General features: G+C 42.4%; 1 protein-coding gene across 2 annotated transcripts in view; it reads right to left on the bottom strand.

Annotated features, from left to right (window-relative positions):
• The window catches only part of PTPRT (protein tyrosine phosphatase receptor type T), an 889,034-nt gene that overhangs the window by 132,637 nt on the left and 730,099 nt on the right, over nucleotides 1-26,298 (bottom strand). For both annotated transcript variants that reach the window (XM_019484632.2, XM_059733217.1), the window contains exons 12-13: nucleotides 16,305-16,578; nucleotides 1,321-1,357 (exon numbers count right to left, since the gene is read on the bottom strand). In XM_019484632.2, coding sequence (XP_019340177.1) covers nucleotides 1,321-1,357; nucleotides 16,305-16,578 — 311 coding nt within the window. The remainder of the gene's footprint in view (nucleotides 1-1,320; nucleotides 1,358-16,304; nucleotides 16,579-26,298) is intronic.

The raw sequence follows: 26,298 nt of genomic DNA, 5'->3' as shown, positions 1-26,298 counted from the left end.
GAAATAGGATTTAGAGGTGAAAGAAAAAACAAAACAAAACTCCTACAGCTTTTGAAAAATTAAGTTATCAAATTTTACACCCCTGAGAAGAGACTACTCTCCCCCTTCAGTCACATTTGGGACAAAATTTTGTGTACATTCTAGTTTTACCCAGACTTCTCTCATCCACACCTATCATCTTTCTCATCCGAGCCTCTCTATACCAGCAGAAAGCTAAAACAATGTTTCTGAAATGGACATATAACTCAGGATTTGGGTAAACTCAGGTGGAGGGAGGGGAGAGTTGAAATGCACAAAATGTTTGCAACTCAGATAAAGGACTTAAGATGATGATTTGATGAGGAACGTCTAAAGAGGAAAGCAATGATATGGTATGGGGTCATTACAGAGAAGTGGAGCCACGTAAGAAAGGAAAAGAGGGAAGAAATGGCTTATTGTCTTTGGGTTACAATGGTGACACAAGCTGTTTCCAGCACCAGGCTCTGGCCAACGCAATTCTTGCAGTTGTACAGAACTGCTTCTTATCCAAACCACTGTGATCCCTGAAGTACTACACTGACCATTTTAACTCCTCCGTTCCCATGCCAAAGAAACTGATGATCTGATAATCTTCTCATATTGGGTAGCTGTCAACTGGTGTTTCATAGCTCCTTGGTGCTATGTCTGTTCCAAACTACTCTTCTATTTTTGTTGCAAATAAATTGCTTTCTTACCACTTTTGTTTGCAAATTAACCCTTGAATTGATTATTACATCATCAGTAAAGTTATGAGCAGCTTTATAACCTGAAGAGCAACCCAGACACTGGGATGAAAGGTTCCTCAGAGCTCTACCCTGCAGTGGGGATTCAGGGATGAGAAGTGCTATTCTTAATCATACATTGCCAGTGCATTCTTATCAATTCACCTGCTACCTGACATTTGCTCAAAGCTATTACTGAATCTATTCTGAGCTCATACCAGTGAAAGCAGAAACTCTGGAGCTGGACCCTGTGTTTAAAGTTGGGATTTTTACATGCTCAAATTCCATGAAAAGTCAGCTTTATGATAAATCTTCTTTCACTTACGTACTGCAAATACTAGCAGAGGGAAATAAGTTAACAAGAAGAAAGGGGGGTAGGGGTCTGTTCCAACAATGCCTTAAATACTTGCAGAGGCCATAGAAGGTGACTGTGGAAACTGGATTTTGGCCTGGCCAGTCCAGATCTGCTTTAAGAAAGGCCCATAGCTTTTAGTGGTCACTGCAATTATGTTGTGTCATCATGGTAGCTTTTACCTTATTGGCATCATGCTGGTAACCAGGGAGAGAGAAACTCACATACCTTTTGTTGCCAGTCGAACACAGTTGATTTTGGTCTCCTGAAAACATCAAAATATAGGAGAATGTCAGGGTGCTTTGTTAACTGTCCATTTACAAGATATTAATCTTTTAGCTAAAGTATCATTTTTCTTCCACTTCATCTCAGAAAATACTTCCAACTCTTTCCTTTCCATTAAATACACAACATTAACACACTTGCTTACAGATGTTTCTCTAGTTGTTAGGGAGCTACAATGACAACACATTCACAGTTTTTCCTTTGCTGCTATGTGACAGAAATTGTCCACATAAGTGGTTGCTTAACTAATGGCATTTACCAGTTTAATGACCTATTTTGTAGGAGGCAGAGAAATCCAGAGTCAAAAGTGCATGCAATTGTACATTAATGTTCATGCATCATTGCTGTGGTTCTTGCAAATTAGGTATTTACATACACATATGGCAAACAGAGTTCTACATGGCCATTTGCATATCCAGTTTGTGTGTGAAACAGCATGCCATATGACCAGTTCTGTCAAATAAGGTATACTTAAATCAGACTACCTCAGTTTATTCATTACAGAGCTGGGAAAAATCCCAAACCTTTTATCTGATCCACCTTAGATTCTGAAAGTTTGGATTAAAACAAGAAGAAAAAAGAAGAGCTTAAATCTGAGCTAGAGTACTGAATTTGGCTTTACTAAAAACCAAAACTCAGATGCCTTCCCAGCCCCTTTCTGCTATCTTCAGTGTCCTGAATTCCTCATTCTACATTAATTATCTGCACAGATTATGCTTGTACTGTATACGGATGCTATCCAAACCCTAAAATGTTGCTGTGTTTAAAAAAAAGTGACTTTGTCAGGCTATAATTTGCTGCTGGGCTTTCTTAACATTTATGTCTTTTCAAGATCTTTCACACATCTTAAGTGTAATGAATATGGCACAAATTACAACATGTAACAATGCCACATTAATACAGATGTTGTATGTACTGCAGATGACAGTGGAACTGTGCTACTGAACAACTGACACCAGCAATGATACACACATTTTTAAAGGGTGACTTTGCGCTTACAGAAAAACTGCTTTATGTTGGACAGACCAGCAGTGGCCCTGGCATAGGTGTAGGCAGACTGTATGGAAAGTTTGCATGTTACCGATATGCATCTTGCACAACAGACAAGAGATGACGATATTCTCTCTATTTTGGGAAGCACGGGGGCAGTTCCCCAATTTCCCTTCCATGTGCACCTCGCTCATGTGGTATAGGTGGAAGCAGGACATTGATCCCTCCCCATGATAGTTAGTGGGGTGGTGCAGATAGTATTGTGTGTGTGCTGGAAGCAACTGGGCTTTTTGTAATACATTGGAAGAGAACACTAGAAAGGATCTCTTGTTTCATCTAGTCCAGTTGCCTGCTTTCAAGTTTGTTATCACAGGCTATCACATCATCCCATCCCATCCATGCTTTCTTCCATGAAGGCCTGCGGCAGTTTATCCTTGTGAACATGGGTCACATTCTACTTGGTTCACTGGACCTTAAAAAAAAAAAATGCGTGCAACTCAGCACTGCAGAGCCAATAGAACTGCAGAAGGGAGAGCTGCATGCACTTCTACCTCATGCATCATCAGCTAGAATTGCCAACTATTGCACCATCTCAGTACCTTTACTGTCAGTGATGATATATAAAGTAGAAAGGACACAGCTTTATTATCAGAGAACAGCCTCAGCATGTTATGCTGAAAGTCACAATAAATGGGAATCTTGTTGCAAATTCTGAACTGAGCAAATGCAATCAACAGAAAGGCATCTACAGACATGACACGCAAAACATCAGGGTAGCATTTTTGCAGGTCAAAATTCGCAAGGCACTTTAACATACAAAATCCCACATTTGGTCTTGGAAAATCTCCTATTTCCATAGCTTCTTGTTAGCTGCAACATGGAACAGAAGGCTGGAGAAATTAGTCAATGTTGATAAAAGAATAGGTGAGAAAACAAAAAGAAAATTCTGTTAATGATGCCGTAACTGATCTCAATTGAGCATGTGCATATTCCTGACACAGGGTAATTTGAGAAGACAGGATACAGTGTGTTCTATTTGCATTTACATCTACTAATTGCTGTATTTAATGCAGACAACTGCAATTATTAAAAGACACTGCTTTGGCACTGCCAAAAGCAAGAGAAATCAATCACTTCAAGAACAAGATATCTGGACTGCAGAAATGCATTTAAAATACTTCCTTTATGGAAGGAAGTGCAAAAGCCACCAGGGAGAACAATTCACGTAGATGATGGAGTTTATTGGGTAAAATGGAGAACTTGGTCTCAATTCCTGATTAGCAGAGATCCTAGTTTTCTCCATTGAAAAATCCCATATTTTCTGACCTCAAAACCTGTGCTTTTCTGTGATTAAAATGAAACACCACTATAGTTATAGGTATCAGTTGAACACAATGTTTTATTGGTATATTTACAATTTTAAAGTAGTTTGGAAGCCTACCAGTGTCTCAATCATTATAACAAAATAAATTCTAAATATCTATATATTTTGGCATTTGATTTTTTTATCATGGCAAATCAGAGCTCCCCCTGTCCCCTTTGCTCACCAGGACGTGGGTCAGGCTGTGGTTGTCCCCACCCACTGCTTTGTGGCACTGAGCAGACCTGATATGTCAGTGCCCTGAACCTGCCCCTCACTCCCAAGCCACAACCCCCTCCCACCTCTGCCAATGCCCCTCACTCTGACCCCCAGCCCCCTGGTCCTGCCAGTGCTCCTCACTCCTGACCTCCAGCCTCCCCAGCTCTGCTAGGGCATCTCACTCCCAATCCACTACCTGCTGCCCCCAGGCCCCAGCCCCACAGTGTGTGAGGAAGGTGGTGGTTGTGTGGGGAAAGGGAGTTGTGGGCTCAGGTGATGCACCCCAGGGGCAGGTCCCCCCCCAGATTTATGCAACCACAGCGGGGCATGGGATGTGGGGCTGCAGCCTGGCCAGAGCAGCTCCAGGTAGGAGCCACTTCCGCAGCCCAGTGAGTGGGACCTGGTGTGGGAGGAAGTGCTGTGCTGTCACAAGTGCCAACGTGAGGTGTGTCAGTAGCAGTAGCATAGAGTTGTGCTCCCTGCTGCTACTGGATGGGCAGGGTGGGCCTCACCTTGGCTGACCCTGGCAACACAGCACTGCCTCCTGTGCCAGGTCCTACCCACTGGCTGTAGAGGGGGCTCCTGCCCAGAGCTGGTCCAGCCTGGCTGCAGCCCCATATCCCACTGTGGGCACAGAAATCTGGGGTGGGGACGGGGGGCACATTTTCACTCCCCTCACCCTCCCACCCTCTGCTGTATCACCTGTGCCCCCTTGTCCACCCCCATGTCACCCTGTGTCAACTTCCCCCTCCCCCCACCCCCATAGTTGTACTTGAAGGGAGCTGCGGGACCTGCTCTCCAACACCCTGACTGGCTGCCATGTACATGTATGCCATGTACATGTATGCCAGGCACGGGGTGCCCTACTGCTCCCTGTGTCCTGCTCCCCCAACCCCAAGCAGCCCCTTGCGGGCTGGAACTCAGCCAGCCTACAAAGGGAAACCCAATTTTTTCTCGATTTTCCTCCTTTAAAGGATAAAATCTGTTTTTTTCTCCTTCAGCAGAGAAAATCCATGTTTTTCCTCAGCAAATGGAAAACCCGGTTCCTTGCTGATTAGGGCAAGTCAAAAATGGTGTCTTAGGTTCTATTAATAAAAAAACAGAGTTTTGATGTTTTCTTTGATCACATTGATCACTTTTCCCCAGAGAAAATTTTCAGTTGATCAAAGTCTTTCCTCGGGGGGGGGGGGGGGTGGAATTAAAACTGTCCTTTAAAAACCCTACCATTTTCTGCCTCTATTTGTCTTTTACCAAAACTTTTAGTATAACCATGGAGAAATCACTGTAGTCCCCTGTGTTTCAGTTTAGCCCATGCTAGGTGGGACTAACTAATACAGGCAAAGCCCAGTTACCTAAGTGGCTTACAATTCACAATAAAAGTGACTACATGGGAAAAACTGTATTTAAAAAAATAAGATATTTTTTCAAACGGTGAATCCCCTAAAGTTTGAATATGTTCTGGAGCCACTTAGATAATCAGTTAATTTATTTCATAATCTAATAGACATGTTGTGATGCTTAATTAATATTTTAAAAAATCTTTAACATCCTCAGATAGGAGACTTGAATTTTTTTATCTACAGTACAGTTTGATTATGCTAATTACAAAACGCTATACAGCCAGAAGGTTAACGTTCCCCATAATGCCTAAGTCAAGTGTGGCAGAGCACCTTTGGCATCTGCCACTTTAAAGGCTTTGAGTGGCAGCAGGTGCAGCTCAGCTCTGATGGGGTGGTCACATGACCCTGTGAGGGCTCTGTGATTGGAGGAGAGTGCTGAGCAGGCTCCATTTTAGCTCAGGCTGGAAGCCTGAAAGATAACACCTGTGTGTCTGACTCATTGCTCAGAAACACTTTGGAAGTAAAGGCAGGAGCTATGGGGATGGCAGGAGGCTCCTGGTCCTGGGTATGACTGGAAATTGAACCCTGCTGGGGAAGAGTGGCCTGGTGGTACTCCTTGTGGTGAGGAAGTCCCCAAGAAATTCCAGGCCAGTTACCTCCCTGGTGAAAGGCAGGTAAGGGTGCCTTATTCCCATCCCCCACCATCTGGTGGGTCACTTAGAAAGGAGATGGGGAGGCAAGCACATCTCTGGACACCTGAGCCCTATGGGCTGAGGGTCTGTAGTCTGCAGAGAGGAGGGCTCAGGACAAGCCAAATGAGAAAGACCCCGGTGACCCCAGGAAGGGGGCAGAGTGACCCAGAGAGGGCTGATGGCTGAGTTCATCCCAATGTGGGGCAGAAAGCTGGTGGCCACACAGAGTAGGGCAGCATGTGTTCTGGCTAGAGTGCATGAGTGAAGAAGCCTGAAGGGCCATGAAGAGTAGGGCCTAAGGGGGACCCAAAGAGCTGCACAGAGTAGGGCAGGATGTGTGAGGCCTGGTGAGGGGCAGTTTGAAAGGGGCCCTGTGAGAAAGGGGGTGGAGTAGAAGAGGCCCTGTGAGAGGGGGCAGTATGTATGAGGCCTGAGAAGGGCACAATGTTAGAGGCCCAACAAGGGGCAAAATTTGACCTGGCCTCTAGCCGGACTTATTGCAATTCTGGATGCCATCTGTGAGGCATGAGGCATGGTGATGGGGAGGTATGGAGCCATGGATGGTGCCCCCCTGTCATTGGGGCAGTTATGGGCATCGTCCCACTTATTGTATCAAGTTATTACATCAAGTTGTGGCAGGAGAGACAGGACAGACTGCACTAGACAGGTGGGTGGGCTGATGTGAAACCCAGCCCTGGGGTCCCCACCCTATCACATCAAGGTTCCAGCAGCAGTGTTAATTTGACTGTGTTTTATTATGGATATTTTATAATGCATGCAATAATACACTAAAATACACATATATTAACCAGAAACTCAAGATTAGGAAATCCTAAAAAAAATATGTGCAACTGCACTGAGTTAATTCTGTTGTGAATTTTCTAGTTTTTTTTTTGTGTTAACTGTGATCATGGATATTAATACCTTTTTTTTTTGCATTCAACTTCCTTGTCAATCTTTCTCTGCACCCATTCCCTTCCCTTCCTCTTTCAGGGGAAGAAAATTGACCTGACTAACTATTATCTTGTAAATGGTTCCATTTAGGTTTTTAAGTTCACATCTCCCTGAAGTGCCCCTGGATGATGAAGAGGCAAGCTCTGCTCTCATCTGCTGCTAATGTTTGGACAGGGACAGTTTTCTGCAGAAAGGGGTTATCAGGGCAGCAGGACATATGTTTAATCTGACAACTGCATCTTTGCAACAGAAAAGGGCAAACTGATGGGTTGTTTTTGGTTGGTTTTTTTTTTTATCCCTCTTAAAATAACAGCTTAGAATGTACAGACTGCAGACAAAAATAGGGGCACATCTTCAACCAGCATATTTTTATATCCACATATTTTTCTTCTAATATTAGAACTATTCTCTATTCTGCTCTACTTCAGTACATATTTCTACCATTTCTCTCAGAGAGAACAAATTGTTGTCCGCTCCCGAGCCTATTAAATAGGCAGAGCTTCATTAGATTGTTAAAATTTTAATAAATAGTAATTGAGCATCCTCAGAAATAATTTACCCTTTCCACCCACTTTCTTTACAAATTGGGGCCCCAATGTTTGAGAGTTTTACCCACATGCTTAATTATAACATGAAAACTGAATCAGTCATTTGTGTAAATTAATTTTATGCCCTGCTCTTGCAAATACTTGTACAACAAGGGCTATAAATGAAATCAAACTTCTGCTTCCCTTTTTTTAATCCTTTTTTGGTATTACTCTTTTCTTATTTCTTATTTTCTTATTTCTTATTCAGCACTCTTTCCTGCTTATCAGCACTCTTTCCTGCTTATGCAGGGGGTCGGACTCGATGATCTATTGAGGTCCCTTCTGACCCTAACATCTATGAATCTATTTCCTTTAATAAAATAAAGTTAAATACTTCATTTATTCACAAATGTGTATTTGCTGCCAACTCTCTCATACCTTGTAGACAGTTTAAAAGGTTTTGCCTAACCTAATATAAAGGTCCTTATACAGAGAGCCACAGAAGAAACATTCAGCCCCAAACATCCAAGAAAGTTATCCACATGTGAAAACAAGGACTCATTATGGTTGCAAATCAGTCTCCACAAATACTACAGCAGTGTTCAGGGCACAACATAAGAACTGTGCACAAGGATTGCAAAAAGTACATGTTATTGTACAGAATCTTATACTGAAAGTTCCACAGACACATATTAATGCAGGGCCACATCAGTTCTGATTCAACTATTCCAAGTTAAGCAAGCCCTTTTATACAGTAACTAACCCATTGCCCATCAGAAATGATGGGGGGGGAAGGGAGGGATGGGATGGAGCACTGCCACTTGCCACCCACCACCGCCACCACGTCCCAGGAGTGGAGGGGGGGAAGCTTGGCCCACTATTCCCTCCATCACCCCACACCACCACCACCTCCTCCAGGGGGCAAGGCCAGCGGGGTGGCAGGTGGCCTCACCCCCTTGCTCTATCCGCTCTGTTGCCGCTGCCTCCAGGGAGCAGGGCCAAGGGGGCAGATGAGGCCAGCAGGTTGGTGAGTGGCCTCGCCCCCCTGCTCTGTCCACTCTGTTGCCACTGCCTCTAGGGAGCAGGGCTGGAGGAAGGTGGGGGGGAAGTGAGGCGAGCAGGGTGGTAGGTGGCCCCTGCTCCATCCGCTCTGTCACCGCCAAATCCAGGGAGGGGAGGGGGGGGGGTGAGGCTAGCAGCACTGGCCTTGCCCCCCTGCTCTGTCTCCTCCATCCCTGCCGTCAGGGCAGTGCACCACTACTGCCACCGCCTCCTGTCCAGAATGCTCTTGGAGCACTCTGATTAGTTGTTTCAGTAATCAATCAGAGTGCTCCAAGAGCATTATGGACAGGCAGACAGATGGCCTAAGCCCTTTATTATATTAGAATATCCCACATGAAATTATTTATTTGTTTGTAGAGCTCTTTAAGGGTGAAAGTCAACCCTGAGCAAAAGTGCTATATCAGGCCTAAATGCCATTTATATTCTCAAAATAATGCAAAGGCAGGATTTAATTGTTCCATTGACTTTTTGTCATCTCTATGGGAGTGAATATCACCCTAAGTGCTGGCATAGCTGCTTCTGCCCCTAAAATCTTCCAGGAGTAGAGGAACATGTTTTAGTGTGATTAGACTCCGTTAGTGTGTGGCAATCCAGTCTGAGATCTTCTTGTGATAATGAACTGCATGAGCATACATGCAAAAAAAGTTATTGGGGCAGGGGGAAATCAATGAGATTCTGTAGAGCCCATCGGTCCTTCAAAAATTATATTTTCACTAACTGATAAGGCGACATTCTTCATACTTATGACCTGAGAAAAGATCATTCACTTGGTGAACCACCAGTGTGTAGTACAGGATGTAGTAACAGTGCCTCTGTCTCCCATATTATGTCAGATTGAATTATGAAGCCTCTCCATCATCCACCAATTCAAAGAAAAAATAGTCTAGAATATTGAGTTTACAGTTTTAATTAAGATTTCATTTTAGTGTTAAGAAGTGAAGCATAGTGATTGCATGCAATAACCCTGAAAATCCTTAGTGTCCATACTAGATACCACTTAGTTTGGATTGATTGTGACCACGAAATTCCCCACCTGTGCATGGAAAAGATGGTTCAGAAGCCAATGATATCTGGCAAAGCACTTTTGATCAGTTCTTTCATGGCCAACACCAATGGTAACCAGTGGGAGATGGAAGGGAGTAACACAAGCATGATAATTCTGGCTTGTCCTCACTTCCCCTTCTGAGAGGAGAAAAGCCATTGGGCCCTGCATGTTCCAATGGGTTGAGAATTGATGTAAGGTAAAGGACAACTTCTAGAGACAAAATCACTCATGCTGCATGGACATAAAACCCCCTAAGCATCTATGGCAGCATGACAAAGACATATAGCACATACCAACTAACTACCTGAATGACAAAGATATCAAACATCAGAAGAAAACTCTGATCTTCAGATGAAGACTCTAACAGAGTCAGAGAAGCCATTCCACTTGATCTAATCCCACTTTCTTTTTATTGCCCACAGTCTCTTGCGTGTCAAATGTATGTAACCATTTCCATCAAATAAATAGGACCTAAATGTGCCTCTTGCCCTAAGTCTCAGACAAGTGCTAATCTTGATTTGGGATTCTGGTTGGGTTTTTTTCTCTTTTTACTCTTCAAACTCTGACATATTTCAGTTCAGCATCTGGCTTTTGACAATGCCTTGGAGAGAAATTCACACAATCTGGAAGCAGGTGTTTTGTACAACAAAGCTGAAGATTCTGTTTCACAAGTGTTCTATTTAGACACTCATCTGGCAGCAAAACCACACAGACCATTCTCATGAGACAGTCCAGAAAAAAGAATTCAATGTACAACAACTATCTTATTCAAACTCACAAAACAAAACAAATATAGCACTGCACAAGAAAAGTCAGGGAAGCTCATGATCTGATTTTGTAGTAATTTACTACACTTGTTTTGCATCCAGCTGTTAATTATGTTCTTTTCAATGTAATAATCATGGCTAATGGTTACAGAGAAGATAAGAACATGGAAGGAGCAAAGCCCATATTATGGAGTGAAGCTGAAATAAAGTAAAAATCCTATGCTACTGTCACCCTCCTCCTAATCAAGCTGCTTTTTGACTGTTACAGACAGTTTCTTCAAGTTAAGCTCCCATTGGAGTCCCTTACTTTCCAGAAGAGATGATGTTGTTCAATGTTCAAATGAGGTTCCTCGTTCAAGGTTCCAGGTGTGGAAAGAAATGTCATCATTTCAAAACTGTTAGTGATTGAGACTATAGAACACCTTAGTTTGAGACAAGAGGCAAATACAGCATTGATCGGTTTTATATGCATAAATGATGTATAACTAAATTTTAGCCCTGCCTTAACTGGGATCATTTGCAGGCTCTGTAAGGATCACGCTTATATGTATTTATGGAACTCTGAAAGTATTCAGAAATCTAAAAGGTAAATTATGCCTGCAAACAACTCTGGACACAAAAACTTACATGGATTTACAAAGGGGTGGATGGATGCAAAGCAAAGCCTTGTGTTTGAAATTGTGGCCCAGAATATTTTGTCCTAAAGTAAAGAGGAATATGGGGTATTCCCTGAAAGATGTAAATTCTGCTTGTAGAATTGTGCACAACACAGGACATGATTACACTTGCTGTATGCTCAAGGGACACTATTTTCTACATCAGTGGTTGTCAACCTAATTAGACTCAAGATGCCCCTCAGAAAATGCCAGCTTTTAGCTTTCTCTTGGTTTCTAATCTATGATACTCAGCAAAGAACACACAAAGACCACAATGGGCCAGAGTGTTTATGATACTACTAGTGAACTGTCCGTCAAGAATGACAGGGCAGGGGGGCAGGTAGGGAAGGAAGCTTGCTAACCCTAACTGTAACTGCCCCCACCCCGTGCTGCTGCTGCCTCCCAGGAGCAGGGTGGGGGGAGGGGGTAAGCTTGACTTGCCATTCCCTCCATCCCCCTCATTGCCACCACCTCCAAGGAGCAGGGTGGGGGTGTGGGGAGGGTGAGGCCAGCAGTGCTCTGTTTGTTTCAGTAACCAGAGTGCTCCAAGAGTGTTACGGACAGACAGACAGATGGACGAAGCCCTTTATTATATTAGAATGGATTACTATTTGAACTCTTGGGGTTTACCTTGTGAATCTTGCATAAGGGTTTGCACACCTAACTGTACTAATATTATATGACACCCTGAAGCAGGAGGATCAAGGAGGGTACAATTGAGGTTGAGGTGGATTCTTACTCCACCCAAACTTTGAAACCAACTGCCTGGGAGAAATGATAGCCTTTCTATTCAGGCAAAACTGAGGGAGCCAATTGACTTAATATGACTCATTATAATCTACCTGATTCCTGCTAATCTCCACTCCACATGTGTTAATAATCCCCTCTCTCCTTTTCAGAATAAGTACAAAAATTTGTGAGGTTAAGTCGGGTTAAAAATCTCCACCTGGTTTAAACTTAGCACATGCCAACCTTACACTTTCAGACCCAGTCTCAGTGACTGGCAATCAGTCTAAACCTGTAACAAAACAGAAGTTCCATGCACACAAACCAGTTTAAAAATTGCAGAACTCATTTTAAGATAAACCTGGATCTATGTAGTATCAGACTTATTCAATTTAGGTCAAACTGATGCATGGAACTTCTGTCCACATCTGCACATCCCTGGGGCTGGGAAAACCTGGCCACTGGCGCTAGCCTTGGGCCAATGGCCCCAGACCTCTCTTCATTCTCTTGTTCTCCTACACTGTTCTATATTTTGCACCCCCTGGCCTCTTGATCCCCCTTCAGCCCAGTGCTCAACATCGATCCCACAAGCTAGGCTGGGTGCAGAGGCTTTTATCAGTGTTTAACGCTGCCAGAGACAAGCAAATAATTCCTGGGGAGGGGTGGGAGGGATGGGGGTGTAATTTTGCTGGGGGGGAACCTCTCCACACCCCACCCACAGGTCATGCATGGCCCCCCCACCCCACCTTTGGGTCACACCTGCTACCCCTACCCAACCTATGGGTCATGACTGCCCCCTCACACCATCCATTGGTTGCGCCTCCAACTGAAGTATTGGAGGTACTGTCAAAACACTCAAGAAGATTAGATTTCATTTTTTTAATCTGAATAAGAGATGTACATGTAACTATGATGACTACACAACTAAATGTAAACATATCTTTTTTCCCTACTTTGTTTTTTAAATTTCACATATAAACTAAGAAATTATTGCACATTCCAAAATAGATATATTTATTTTTGCTTCGCTCTTAAAGTAAATAATGTAGCACTAGACTCTTTAGCATATTAGTGAAGCTTCTAGTTTTTCTTTAACTGGAGAAAAATATTTGTTGTGTTATATGTGATGACGTGCTACACATCTGCACACCCCCTTTTCAAAATCCTAAATCTGCCCATGCTCCAAAGTATCCTTAGAGGGATCACACAGCACCCTGGTTGAGAATCCCTGTTTTATACATACCACCTAAAGTGTACCTTAAAATCACACTGGCACCTGCTGTGTCAATGAAACACATAAATGCAAAAGTAGCTGTGTGCTTAAAGAGAAATCTGCAACAAAATTTCCTGTTTTGCATAGAAATATATTTTATGCAACCAGTTCAATCCTGCACATAGTTGTATACAGTCTTTTTGAGTATTTGGACCTAAAATGTCCTTATTGATCAAGAGAACAACTTGGAACCCAAATATTTTTGTCTTTAACTCGAAGTTATGGACCAATCCCTTTAACTTGGTAACATTCAAGGATACTATGAGATCAAGTTCAGCCCTTCAGGTCTTGCACTGAATTGCATTTAACAGATTTATGCAGTGAAATATTCTAGCAACAGAACTCCAGAAAGAAGACAAGCCACACACTGCTGCCCTTATCCAGCATGTCAGATGAAGCCTACATTTCTATTCATATTACCCATTTACGATGGCATATTATATTATACTTGAGCAAATAAACCTTTTCCTTCCCAATAGACCCATTCACAAGCAATTAACAATCATATAAAGGATAGCTAACTAGACAAAGATAAGCACATATATATATATTTCACAATTTTCTTCTAAAGAACATCTAAAAATTATGTTACATGAAGGATGCTGGAAGGAGACAATGTAGACTAGTATGGAAATTTACATGAGGAAACAACCTGGCATTAAAGAGCTTTGCTGGCTTGTAAGTTACACAGAAGAAACCACACAGGAGACTGGTGATAAATGCTGGCAGTAAAATCTTGAGTAACATTATGAATGCTCAGTAGCATTGCTAGTCTGCTAAGTCAAGCCCAATGCTTTATGTTGTTAAGTCAAATCCAATCCTGCAGTGATAGACGTGTTGCCAGAAAATCAAGGGAAGTGATTATTTCCCTCTATTCAGGAGAGGCTGAGGGAACTGGGTTTATTTAGGGTGAAGAGGAGAAGACTGAGAGGGGATTTAATAGCAGCCTTCAACTACCTTAAGGGTGGTTCCAAAGAGGATGGAATTAAACTGATCTCAGTGGTGACAGAACAAGGAGCAATGGTCTCAAGCTGCAGCAGGGGAAGTTTAAGCTCGATATTGAGAAAAAAAATTCTTACTAGGAGGGTAGTAAAACACTGGAACAGGTACCCGGACAGGTTGTGGACTCTCCATCCTTGGAGGTTTTTAAGACCTACCTAGACAAAGACTTGGCTGGGATGATCTAGTTGAGGATGGTCCTGCTTTGAGCAGGGGGTTGGGCTAGAAGACCTAAGGTCTCTTCTGTAACAAGTGGGCATGCCAGGGCTGGTCCAAACATAGGACCACTCACTTTTGTCTGGGCAAACCACCCACCTACCTCTTCTGCCACGCTTTGATGATAATGATTGATAGATCTTAAAAACATGGGAAGCTGCCTATTTACTTGCCCTGATGCTAAGGGCTGATGCACACAGCTCTGACCACCCCTGCACTATGTCCCATGCCTCACAGATGACACCTGTGGCCACACACCAAGCCTTGGTCTGTTTGGCCTAGAATCTGGCCTGCTTGTCTGGCCTAAACCCCGGCCACTCAATCACTTGGGCTCCCAGCCCTTTACTGTCCCTTAGGCTCTCAACCTGGTTCCACTCACAGCTCCCGGCACAATTTAAGGCTCCAAGTCCCCATCCCAGTAATCCTGGGCTCCAAGCCTCCCCCTACACAGGGCTCTCAGTATCCTCAAGCATATCCCTTGCTCTATACTGGGCTTCAATAATCCCTAATCCATTCACCTCAGAAGCTTCTTGTATAGCTCCCCAAAGGCTCAGGGCCCTACCCCCCTGGAGCCTTACTCCTGGCTCCTGTTTGCAACCTCAGAGCTAACACTGAGTCTGGGTGCTGCACCAGGTTCTTTCCTGGCCTAGCACCCTGCCTCAGAACTCACCATGAGCCTAGGCTCTTGCTTTGTCCTTCAGGGTGTGCTCCCATAGCCTTTCCTATCCACAGGGTCACCCACAAAGCAGCAGGGGCTGAGGCTTTCTGTCACCCTATACTCACCCTTCACTGGGGAGGCCGCAGGTGTAGCATTTCCTGGAAGCTTCCCTGCCACAAGCATCCCCACTACACCATCCAACCCCATCAGGGTGTAGTTTTAGGTTATGCCCCAGGACCAGGAGAATCCAGTCATCCCCATAACTCCTGCCCTTACCTCTAAGGTGTCACAAGCAGCAGCCCCAGCTGGGTTGTTGTTCTACTGGCTGCTAGCAGCAAATTGGTGCCAGCTTTGCTGTTCAGAGCGCCTGTTCTTACAGGGTGCAACTGGGCCCTGTTCACAATCAGGCAATTGTGCCCAATTGGGTTTGCAGCCAGCTGCAGGCTGCCTTGCTGCTTCTCAGGCCCCTGCAAGTAACAGAGCTCACCCTGTGCTCTGTTACATCTTCCAATCCTAATTTTCTATGATTCCTATGTGGGTAGGCATGTCTTTTGTGTGTGAAGGGGCTGACACTGTGTGGGTCACCTGAAATGGAATGACTCAGCCAGCTCACCTGTGAGCACAAATCTGTGGGAAAACAAAACTAAATTGATGTTTTAGAGACAATGTATTTATTAATATAAAAAGAGATGGGGTTGAGTGCTGGGAAACGTACTAAAACACACACTAAGCAGTATAAGTAGGAAAAACAGAAATGCCATCTAGTTTCTATTTTGTTCCTCTGATAAGAGTAATATGTCATCATGGCAGGTGTAGCACTTGCTAACAAGAACAGTCAGCAATGATTCTTTATCCACGTGGTCTCCATTTCAAACCATGTCTCACATTAAAATGTTAACATTTCTGGAGATAATCTGGGATTTTTCAAAATAGCTCAAAATTGCTATACACTCAACTCTCATTGAAAGGCCAGCATTACTTCAATATTGCTTCAAAGGAAAATCTCAAACATAAGTGCTAAATTAAAATATGGCCAGATACAAGATTAGTGGTTGTCCTACTTAATAGTTTTTTGTAGCTCTTATGTTCCGTAATCTAATTTGCAGACATGGCAAATGTTTGTAAGTGAAGATAATTGGGGAGTACTATCACTATCCCCTTTTAAAACCCTTCTCTAACGTTCAAAAAGAATGTGCCACTGGAGGATCGATCATACTGCAGCAAAATATCACCAATTTTTGTTGTTTGGCAAAATATATCTTCAGCAATGAGGTTGTTTTGAGGTTCTCAGTGCAACAAAGAGCCAGAGGCTGAGCATGGAACAGTAGTGACATGCTTAATTTTCTTTAACCTTTCTAGGGGGAACAATGTGTATTTGTAGGAGGCAGAGGGATGGAAGTTGGCCATTTACTTCAAGCCAGCCTCAGTTCTTTCTGTACTTACTCCATTTGCTTTGCTAAGAGCCTGGAAGTAGATGCTGTAGCTTTTCAGCGGTGAGAGTGGAGCATTCCAATATCCATTGTAGGTTTTGTTGTCACCCACTGTGAAGGGTTGAGTGACTGGCAGGTTGATGGGTTTCAGCTCAGCTGCAAAGTAATGGGGTGAGTCAAGGCTGGAAGCATTCTTGTAGCTCACTGGGACAGAGAAGCACTCAATGATGTCTGCAGCCCTCCGTGCTTTCTGCAGCCTCTCTTCTTTGACAACAAGTTGATAGACACTGGAAAAAGAGGAGAGAGGAAGGGAGATAATGGAAGGCACAATTAGAATTGCACCAGTTCCAGCAGAAAAGGAGAAAACAAAACTGATGATGAATTTAGAATATTTCATATGGAAAAAATGCCTCCGATGGAGTCTCCACATTGTATGCAGTTACTAGTTCTTTTCTGTAGTAACAGCTAAACATCACTGCTGCTTTGTGGACAAGATTTGGATAATTTACTTCATAAATTTATCACAGTTATTCCAGACATACTCTGATGAAACTGAGAAGAGATACCGGTTTTACCTCCAATATTTGTAGAACAACTTGGGTTACCCAAGGTTGAACACTGTCACAGAAATGTGCTTTTTTGTCCTAATTAAATGTTACATTTATACAGTGAAATGCATTTGAACAATGAATTTAAGTAACTATAGACATGGACAACAATAAGGCAAAGAGAGAAATGTGTTAGGAGAAGTCACAATATAAAACTCTATGTAGGCCAAATGGGATGATGGTTAGAAATATGTGAATTTGTTGGCAAATAATTATTCAATGATTCAATAATTATAATTATTCAACAGAAATTAACACCCGTGTCTACTGATTATTTGAAAATTTAGATCAAAATGGGCAAATACTTCCCACTCTAACCATGGCAATCATTCTCACTTTGCCACTTTTTGGCCCAAAGACTATTTAGTAATTTCATCCAAAGGAGAGAGAGACCTATTCTGGATTGCTCTGTAAAGTCCTTTTTTTTTTCTGGGAAGTAAAGGATTTTGGTTCAAACCCCTGTTTCAAATCATGAAACCAGGGAATCTGAGAGCTCCCACTTTCTGGAAGACTGTCTTAGCTAGTCAAGTATATGAGGAGGAGAGGGAAACAGCAACAGCAGAATCATGGATTTGCAAATGTTGCTGGTTTCCAAATTTTCTTTGCTTAAATGTATATATTTATTTATTTATGTATCACCTCTCTCAATGAAGGCTCAGGGCAGCTTATAGAAGACAACAAAATAACATAGAACAAGCGAATTAGAGAACAAAACTAGAAAAACTATATATAAATGCCAAAAGAGAATTAAAATAAATTATATAGCAAAACCCTGATAAGTAATACCTGAGCTTAGCTTTCTTTGTCTGCTAAATGCTTATCAAAATAGAAAGGGCTTACAGCACTTCTGGAAGATGTGGCTTAGGCTGTGGTGGGCCTCAAGTAGGTGGTTGTTCCAGAGCTGACAGGTAACTACTGAAAACAACCTTTCATGTATTTTTGCCAAGTAAACTTGGTGAATTGATCATACTTTACAGGAGATTTTCTCTCTTTAGGATTGCAATAGGACATAAAAGAGAAGGGGCTCACTTAGGTACAAAGGGCCCAAGCCATTAAGGGCCATATAGGTCAAAACCCACATCTTGGGTTTTGCCCAGAAAGCTTTTGGGAGCCAGCGCAGACTCTGACGCACCAGAGTCATATGCTCCTGGTGACCCACCCCTGTCAGAAAGCAGGCTACTGTGTTCTTTACCAGCTGCATCTTCTGAACAATCATCAAAAGGCACGCAGTCCATAATAGCAGCCTAGCCTCCAGGTTACAAAGGCATGGATGATGGGAGCCAGATCTGAATCTGAAAGAATGGGTCACAGCCTTCTAACCAGATGGAGTTAGTGAAAGGCGGTCCTAGCCACTGCCACCACGTGGAAATCCAGGTGCAGCAGGGGATCCAGCAGCAACCCAAGGATGCAAACCTGAATGGAAAGGGGAAGCTGAGGCCCATCAATGACAAGTGTCTAAATTCTTCCCACTCACCCCTCAGATCTTGCAAACTGCCCACCATCATGATCTCTTCCTTCTCTGGCTTCAAGTGGTTCACCCACATCTAATCCCTAACTGCAGCCAGGCTGTGGGAGAAAATAGAGACTGCAACACCCAGGTCAGATGAGAAATTTAGAGCTGGGCATCAGCAACATGCTGATGGCACTTCACTCCATATCTCCATGGAGATAGTTCTAGAAAAAAATACTAGAAACAAAAATGCATCATTCAATCCAAAATAAACTTTCTGATTAATTCAAGGTTTAAAGAAATGGTGTGAAGTTGACCCAAAATTATTTTTCCCCAATTATGGTTATCCTCCACCACTGAACCATAAGGGAATGGTTTTCATGGGCAAGAGGATCAATACTAGGTACTGGAGAGAAACATCCTTTTCAAACACTTTATGATGCTGGGTATGGATAATAGGGGTGTGCGAAGCAGGCCCTATTCGATTCAGTTTTGGCCCGAATCAGAGACAGTGATTCGATTTGTTGATTTGATTCGGCTGAATCTGAATTTGAAGATTCGATGCTGATTCGGAGAATCAGCGATTTGGACATAGACACAGCCTTAAAAGTTTTTTCTACATACCTGGAGGTAGCAAGTACAGCTTGCGATTGCTGCAATGCTGGGGCACATGGAGCGTCCCACAGGAGTGGGGGGGTGCCCTCCACATGCTCAGTGGTGAACCCAGAAGTGGACTGGAAGTAATTCTGGTCCACTACCAGAATCGCTGGGGAGTGTGCTGGGGGGCCCCCCTGCACCTCCCCGACTTGGCAATTGGTCACAGGTGGAAACCGGGTGCCCCCCCCGACCCAGAAGGTACCTGTTGCCAAGCTGGGGGGCATGAGGGTCCCCCCCAGCGCACTCCCTGACAGACCTGGAAGTGGACCAGAAGTGCTTATGGTTCACTTCCGGGGTTGCTGATGAGTGTGCTGTGCAGCCCTCCGTGCTCCTGTGGGACGCTCCATGTGCCCCATCATCACAGCACTCACAAGCCCCTGCTACCTAGAGGTATGTAGAAAAAAACATTTAAAGCTGTCTCTATGTCCGAATATCCAAATCTTTCTGAATCTCTCCAAATCCATTCGAAGGGTTCCAATTTGATTTGGAGAGATTAAAGGGTCACCTGATTCAATTCAAATTTGGAGAGTCAAACACCAAATCAGGCCAAATCTCAACCAAATTGAATGAGGGACTGAAGCTTCACATAGCCTTAATGGATAAGCATATTTTAGGTGATTTACAAGAGGAGGGAAAGCTGCTGTTTGGGAGTATGCAACAGCCATTACATCTGCCTGATTCTGTAGTGATACAGGTTAGTCAACATGCCCAACCTTTGACCCTGAAGAAAGCAGAGTTTTATGAATATCCAACAGCTGCATGGCATGAGCTTGCATCTCTACCCTTTGATACTGATACCATTGTTATATCTCTCTATACTATGTGTGAACCCAAATGAGTATAAAAATAATGCACAGCTATGCAAATACGCTTTTACTTTTTCTGCTGTGTTCTTTGGGATTCTGTCCTGCAGCAGAAATACTGAGAAATAGTGCTCCCATATCCATTCTCTATGAAAAAGCATCTTCCTAATGTCCAATAGAAAAATTTGGTTTCCTAGCAAAGCATGTGGCTTTATATCCCTATTCATATAAAACTGCTGGAAAACAGTAGCTCCTGATATTCTTTCTAGCAATATAAACCTCTAATTCCTTTGTGAATCCTGCTAAGATTCTGACCTCAGTCTTACCTAGTTCCTGATATTTCTAGTCCAGTTTTACAAACCTGAGAAGGTTGCACAGCATCCAAATACACTTTCCTTTGTTTTCACAGACATTTAACAAAGCCCTTAAGTTCAACACTGCTACAACTGAGGCAGACACACTGACTGCTTAACATTACTGACCCATTTGACAAAGAAAGATACTACTGCAGTCATTTCACTTTTTGTCAGAGTATTCATACATGCTGCCCTCACCTGTCTATGTGAGGCTGGTTCTTTGTCTAGTTAGACAGGGAAGATCGATGCAAAGATTGGAAACAGCCAGCAGCACATCATTCTACCTGCTTTCAGAGGCTCATTGTTGCAGAAAAATTGGTTGGAAAAATTTCTAGCACAGCAATGTCTCATCAACATTTCTATGTGAAACAAAAGAACAGCAGCTAAAACAAGCCAGTGAGGTACCAAAACAAATCCATGTCTTTTGATTATTTACCATCATATTTTTAGAGGTAGCTTGGTGTACTGTCATCTAAAAGAAAGTGGGACAGGTAAGTGCTTGACAAGCTATCATGAAAGAGAACAACCTCCAAATTATAGACATAATACTGGATGATCAAAAAATATGAATCACTTTAGATTTTTATACAACTAAATGGCCCTTCTGCAAAATGTCACAGAACACTCCCCATGCCAGTGCATAGGAGCATGCCAAGAATAAAGCAAATCTGATATGTTCTTTGGCCTGTGGATGCGCCCCCTGCCCTTACAAGTTCTTTCACTGCAGATAACTAACATAAAAGGAGAAAAGTAGGAGAAAAGCAGTAACTTCAGTACTTATAGCAAAAAATCGGTTCACTAGTTCGTAACCAGATGTTAGAGGCAGAGTATAACTGAAGGTTAGGGCTTTACAAAGCTTTGGTCCCTCATTTGATTCGATGAAGATTTGGCCCGGTTCAGTGGCTGAATCTCCGAATCTGAATCAAATCAGAGGGCCCTTTAATCTTTCTGAATCAAATTGGAATCCTCCTAATTGATTTGGAGAGATTTGGAAAAATTTGGCGATTTGGATATAGACACAGATTTAAATTCTAAAACATAGTTGAATCCTAGATCAACTATAAAGGATTTTTGTGAAACATTCTAAAATATTTCAAGAACTCCTTTTTTCAGTCCTTAAGGAGGGTTATATGAAATCTATCTTACACTTTTTTTGTAACACCTTTGGTATCATCCTGATGCTTTAAATAAAATCCCATCCAGGATTGAAAGCAGTTTCTGAATTGGCTACTAGAGCTAATGTACTCCCAGTCTGACATTTATTTATATCTCATGGAAAAACAGTCTCTGTATTCTTTGGAAGGAAGGAGGGGCCTCTTACCAGCCTACTCTTGGCACTGGCAATATATGTCTTAAAGTCATTTTCAGCTAAGAATGTCCCCTCTGTAAATAAAGACTTCAGTTTTTTAAACTCATGAACTAGATTCAAAGCTTCCTTCTCAGTTTGAATATACTGAAAAAGATTTTTTTTGTTATTGCTCATAAAGAAAAGGAGAACTTTATTATGAATTGTAGGGAATTTGTTTCTTCTACCCATGTTCTATACTGTTGAAAAGACCTCTGAGACTGGAAGGCATCTTCAAATTTTCCTTTGCTTGTCCACTGTCCCCCAGTTGAGTATACCCACTTGGTAAAACCAAGGGTTTAATACATGTTCAATACAAGAATGGCTTTTCTTTTCATTGGTGCAATTATGCATTTGGTCTTTTCACATTCATCTTATTGATTTGGTCTTTTCAAATTAATTACTAACATGCTAATCTAGTTCACACATCCCACTAGTGAGAGGATAAGATCACTACTACAAGACCTGAGATTTACTGATTTGCCTTCTGCTACTTGTAGCTTTTGCCTTAAACTTTGTGTATTCGGGTGCTTACTAGATCTTATACCAGTTGGCTCCTTAAACATAATAAATGTCCTATTTGCTTTCAAGTTATGAAAAAAATCTTCCGAGAAGTGTGGCTCTCACTATCTTTTTTGTCCCTGTATGCATTTTGTCAAAACTTGCAAACTGTTGTAAAGTGAGGTAATCTGCATTTCTCAGATTTTTTCCCCACGTACCAGACATTTGTCTGGCTTAGGTAGGTTGTCACAGCACATGCAACCATTTTTATTTGAGTAAGTGGGCAGGTCTACATGTGTGCATTTAATGTGCATGAGCCCATTTTTAAGGCTATACATGTGCACCCTTTATGTGCTTTAAAAAGGGCAATTTTAGGCTATCCAAGGCTAAATTTGATACCTGCATAAAGCAGGTATCATATTTGTGTGCAAATAGCTAAGTCGCATTAGCCAAAGTGTAGACACACTAATGTGCATTAACATGGTGTGTGTCCATTGACTTGGGACTAACTTTAGTCCCAAGCCAGTTTGCATACCAGCATTAATGCATCTTAATGTATGCACATGTAGAGACACACCCCTAAATTGCCTTAACGTGCATTAAGCTAATGCTCTTTAATTTTAGATGCATGTAAAAGCATGTGTACACATGCCCAGTAAGTCCCAAGTGACTTTCTTCCTGAGGTTCCATTTCCAGCGGCATTTTAGATTCTTGATTAAATGTTTAGTGTCAGAGCACTGTCCACCCTTCATAAGCGTAATTCTGGAGTAGATGGTTTCCAATGAGTAGCAAACTTTAATTGCTTGGTCAAGTGTTAATTCTGGGTTTCTCTTTAACTTTTCTTATATCACACACTGGTCTGTTATCAACAGCTCAGCTCCTGTTAAGAGCAAGACTGAATGAGCTGTAGATGAATCAAAGGCTTTGGACAGGTGTATGTTTAAACCTTTGAAAAAGGGAGGAAGTACTTGCAACTCAGGAGTGTACACCAATCATTTTAATGTAACTTTTATTTCTGTATTCTCTGATGCTGGTATAAATGAGCTTAAACTGTTGTAATTTTAAACCTGAATGAAACAGAGTTAAGGCTGTCATGGTTTAGCACTCCACATATACCAGCATAGGGGCTGGTACAGACTTAACAGTTGTATCAGAACAGTTTATATCAGTATAATTTATTACCAGTATAATGGTTATTAGGGCTGTACAAAGCTTCAGGTGCTGATTCAATTCGGAGGAGATTTGGCCTGATTCAGTGGCCGAATCTCCAAATCCAAATTGAATCAGGGGACCATGGCTGCCCCTCCCACCCCAGCTCCATCCCTTTAAGAACCCCCTCCCCCCCCAACCCCAGAATCACCAGCTTCTGCAGTGGCCTCATGCAGTGTGGGGCTTTGGGGGCCTCATGCAATGTGGGGCAGCAGGGATAGCCCCCTCCACGCTGGGCAGGAACCGGTTAGCCCGGGTTTGTTTGTTTTTTTTCTTAAAAGGCCAGAGCTGGGGTGGGCAGGGCAGCCATGGGGGGGCTGGGTCAGGAGACTTGTATTCGAGACCCCCATGCAGTGTGGGACAGTAGAGCAGTGGGGATCGTCCCCCCGCCTGGCAGCACCCAGTGAGTTGAGGCTATTTTTTTCAAAGTGCCAGGAGCTGGGGTGGGCAAGGCAGCCATTGCCAGGCTAGGACAGTGGGAGGAGGATGGGCCTGTGTGATTTGGCCAAATCGATTCAGGATAGTGATTCAAAAATCACCAAATTGAATCATTGTCCCCTGAATCAGACAAATCTGAATCCAAAGCAAATACTAGATGCTTCACACAGGCCTAATGGTTAGGTCAATCTATATCCAATTTTTTCTTTGGTTTCACTTTTCATTTGTGCCCTCCAGATTTGAAACCTCTCTCTCATGTTTCACTTTTATGTGATATTCAGAACTCCTCAGCTTTCTTTAATGCAACTGCATATTTAGCCTCCTGTGTCTGAAATGACTGAAAATTTGCTCTTGTCAGAAAAAAAATTGCTTTTGACTGTCCACATTTTCACTAGTACCCAGTCATTGGAACGAGGGACTACTTAACATATATTTCCAGTGTTTCATATTTCCAGGGAGTTTCATCTCTGGAAGAATTTTTAGCCGTTTCATTTTTTTTTTCCCATGTAGATTATTTTCTTTCAGCTCTGTTTTTAACTTGTATCATGCAGTGTTCAGGAATCACCCTGACTCCAATATGCTGCAAAGACCTCCTTTTTTTATTTAGCATCCAACTTCAATAGCCTCATATTAAATGAACACAGACTGCTGTAGCTCTCCTCCACTACAGTTCCTGTATCAGGGAAGCTAGACTACTTAAAAATACCATCCCCAGTACTACAGAGAGTTCTCAGTAATGAACTGGCAGGTTCAATGAAGCATCTGTCATCCCCAAGTATTCCAAAGTACTTTGCAAATCATTTCAAGTGCTACTGAAATATAGTCACAGCTAGGGTAGAAAGACAGGAGGTAAATAAATAACTGTCCTGTATTCAAATGAAACTGCTGAGGGGATTTTAAGAAGAAAGAATGTAATTATCAACAGGAATCTAGCCAGCACATCTGGGATAATAATTTCGGCACAGTAAAGTGATTTTGCCTTATTTAGATGACAACAGCTGCCTCACATGGCCCCCAACACAGTGCTCAAGCCTTGATCCAGTGCTGTCTCAGTGGAAAGAACTCACCTACTGCATGACCAAAAAAATCCCTGCTTCACTGGGTATTTCATTGGAGAGCTCCTTTCCTAGTACTGAAAACAGTTAGTCCTTTGCAGTTTGGGAGATCTGACAAGTTCAAAATCCAAAGTATGATAATCAAACCTAAGAAAAGTACTTGTCCTAGAAAAAGATCACTTGAAGAAAGGATGGAGATGTAGACCATAAGCAGATTGTCCAAGGACATTGTTGACTATTATTCTGGTTACCAAGTAGAAGTACACATCTCTTAGGGGATGACTAGCTCCTGATTTCAAAGCGATTTCTTCCACTTATTATCAAACCACACTGTTCACATTGGCAGGAATCAAACAATCCATTGAAAGTAACTAATTGATCAACTGAAAACAAAAGTTTCTATAATAGAAACTGAAATTCCATGTAGAGCAAATGAACAAAACCACACATGATAAGAGCATTAGCACCAACAGCCTTAATGAAAACACACTAGATTTGAAAGCAGTGTTGGTTCTGAAGTACCGCATCTAAACATATGCAAAAATACTGTAATCTTGACAATTATACACATGTTCAAGATCTTAAAAGGAATAGAAAACTCAGCTCTAGAAGCCAGAGCCATTCCCTCCTCATGATCCTCCATCGGCTCCAAAGATTCCCTAGCCACTTTTCAGACGCCACACAGTTTTATAGTCCAGCAAGTCATGAGAAAGCACTGCTTTACAAATATGAAAAAGCTCTTCTCTCCACAGTTGTCTGAGGATTCTCAGATCATCTTTGTTCATCAACTGCCTGGCATTTTGGGGGTGGGGCACAAGGGTGGACTACCCTGATGTGTAGCTGCATGGTCTTTTATTACAAAAGGCAGGCAATACTGGACTCCTTGATACATTTTGCAGGTTTTATATAGATAAAACCACATTACTTTACTTTAATAGAAGCTATTTAAAGTTTTTGACAGCTCCATTCTAAATCACTGATAAAAGCACCAGCCATAATGGTCACCACAGTGTAAGCGCTGTGTGCAGGGGAAGAAAATGTGCTCTTATCATCATTGACAAGGTAATCTTTTAAATGATAAGTTCTCCATTCAGTGTGCAGGCATGAGAGTAGATGATAATCATTCCAAATCACAGCCCTGTTTCCCCACTACTGTGAGATCTCTGGGCTCTGTCAAGCTTCCTCTCCTATTCCCACTGCTCTTGCTTTCTTTTCTATGGCTTGCAGAACAGGTGAAAAGACAAGCTGAAGAAGCAGCTAGGCAAAAATATAGTTATACACTCAGACTTGAGTCAGGTTTTAAAGATTTCTGATAGGCATCGGGGTACAAGGTAAAACATATATCCTATTTCTCCTAAGTATTGGTCCTAGGCACTTTAGTGACCTGATTCTTGTAATACTTCCCCAAAAAGTGAAAGACTTTATAACACATCTAATAATTATATACTGTTTTCAGGGAGTTACACCTTCCTGATCCTACACTCATATTATCAAAGCAGTGTTTCCACAGCCAGTGCTCCCTCCCAATGCAGCTTGTTATTTACGTGTCCTTACATAGAGTATATTAATATCAATCAAACATAAA

Source organism: Alligator mississippiensis, chromosome 9 (assembly GCF_030867095.1).
Source record: "Alligator mississippiensis isolate rAllMis1 chromosome 9, rAllMis1, whole genome shotgun sequence".
NCBI lineage: Eukaryota > Metazoa > Chordata > Crocodylia > Alligatoridae > Alligator > Alligator mississippiensis.
This window is presented reverse-complemented; position numbering and strand designations above follow the sequence as displayed.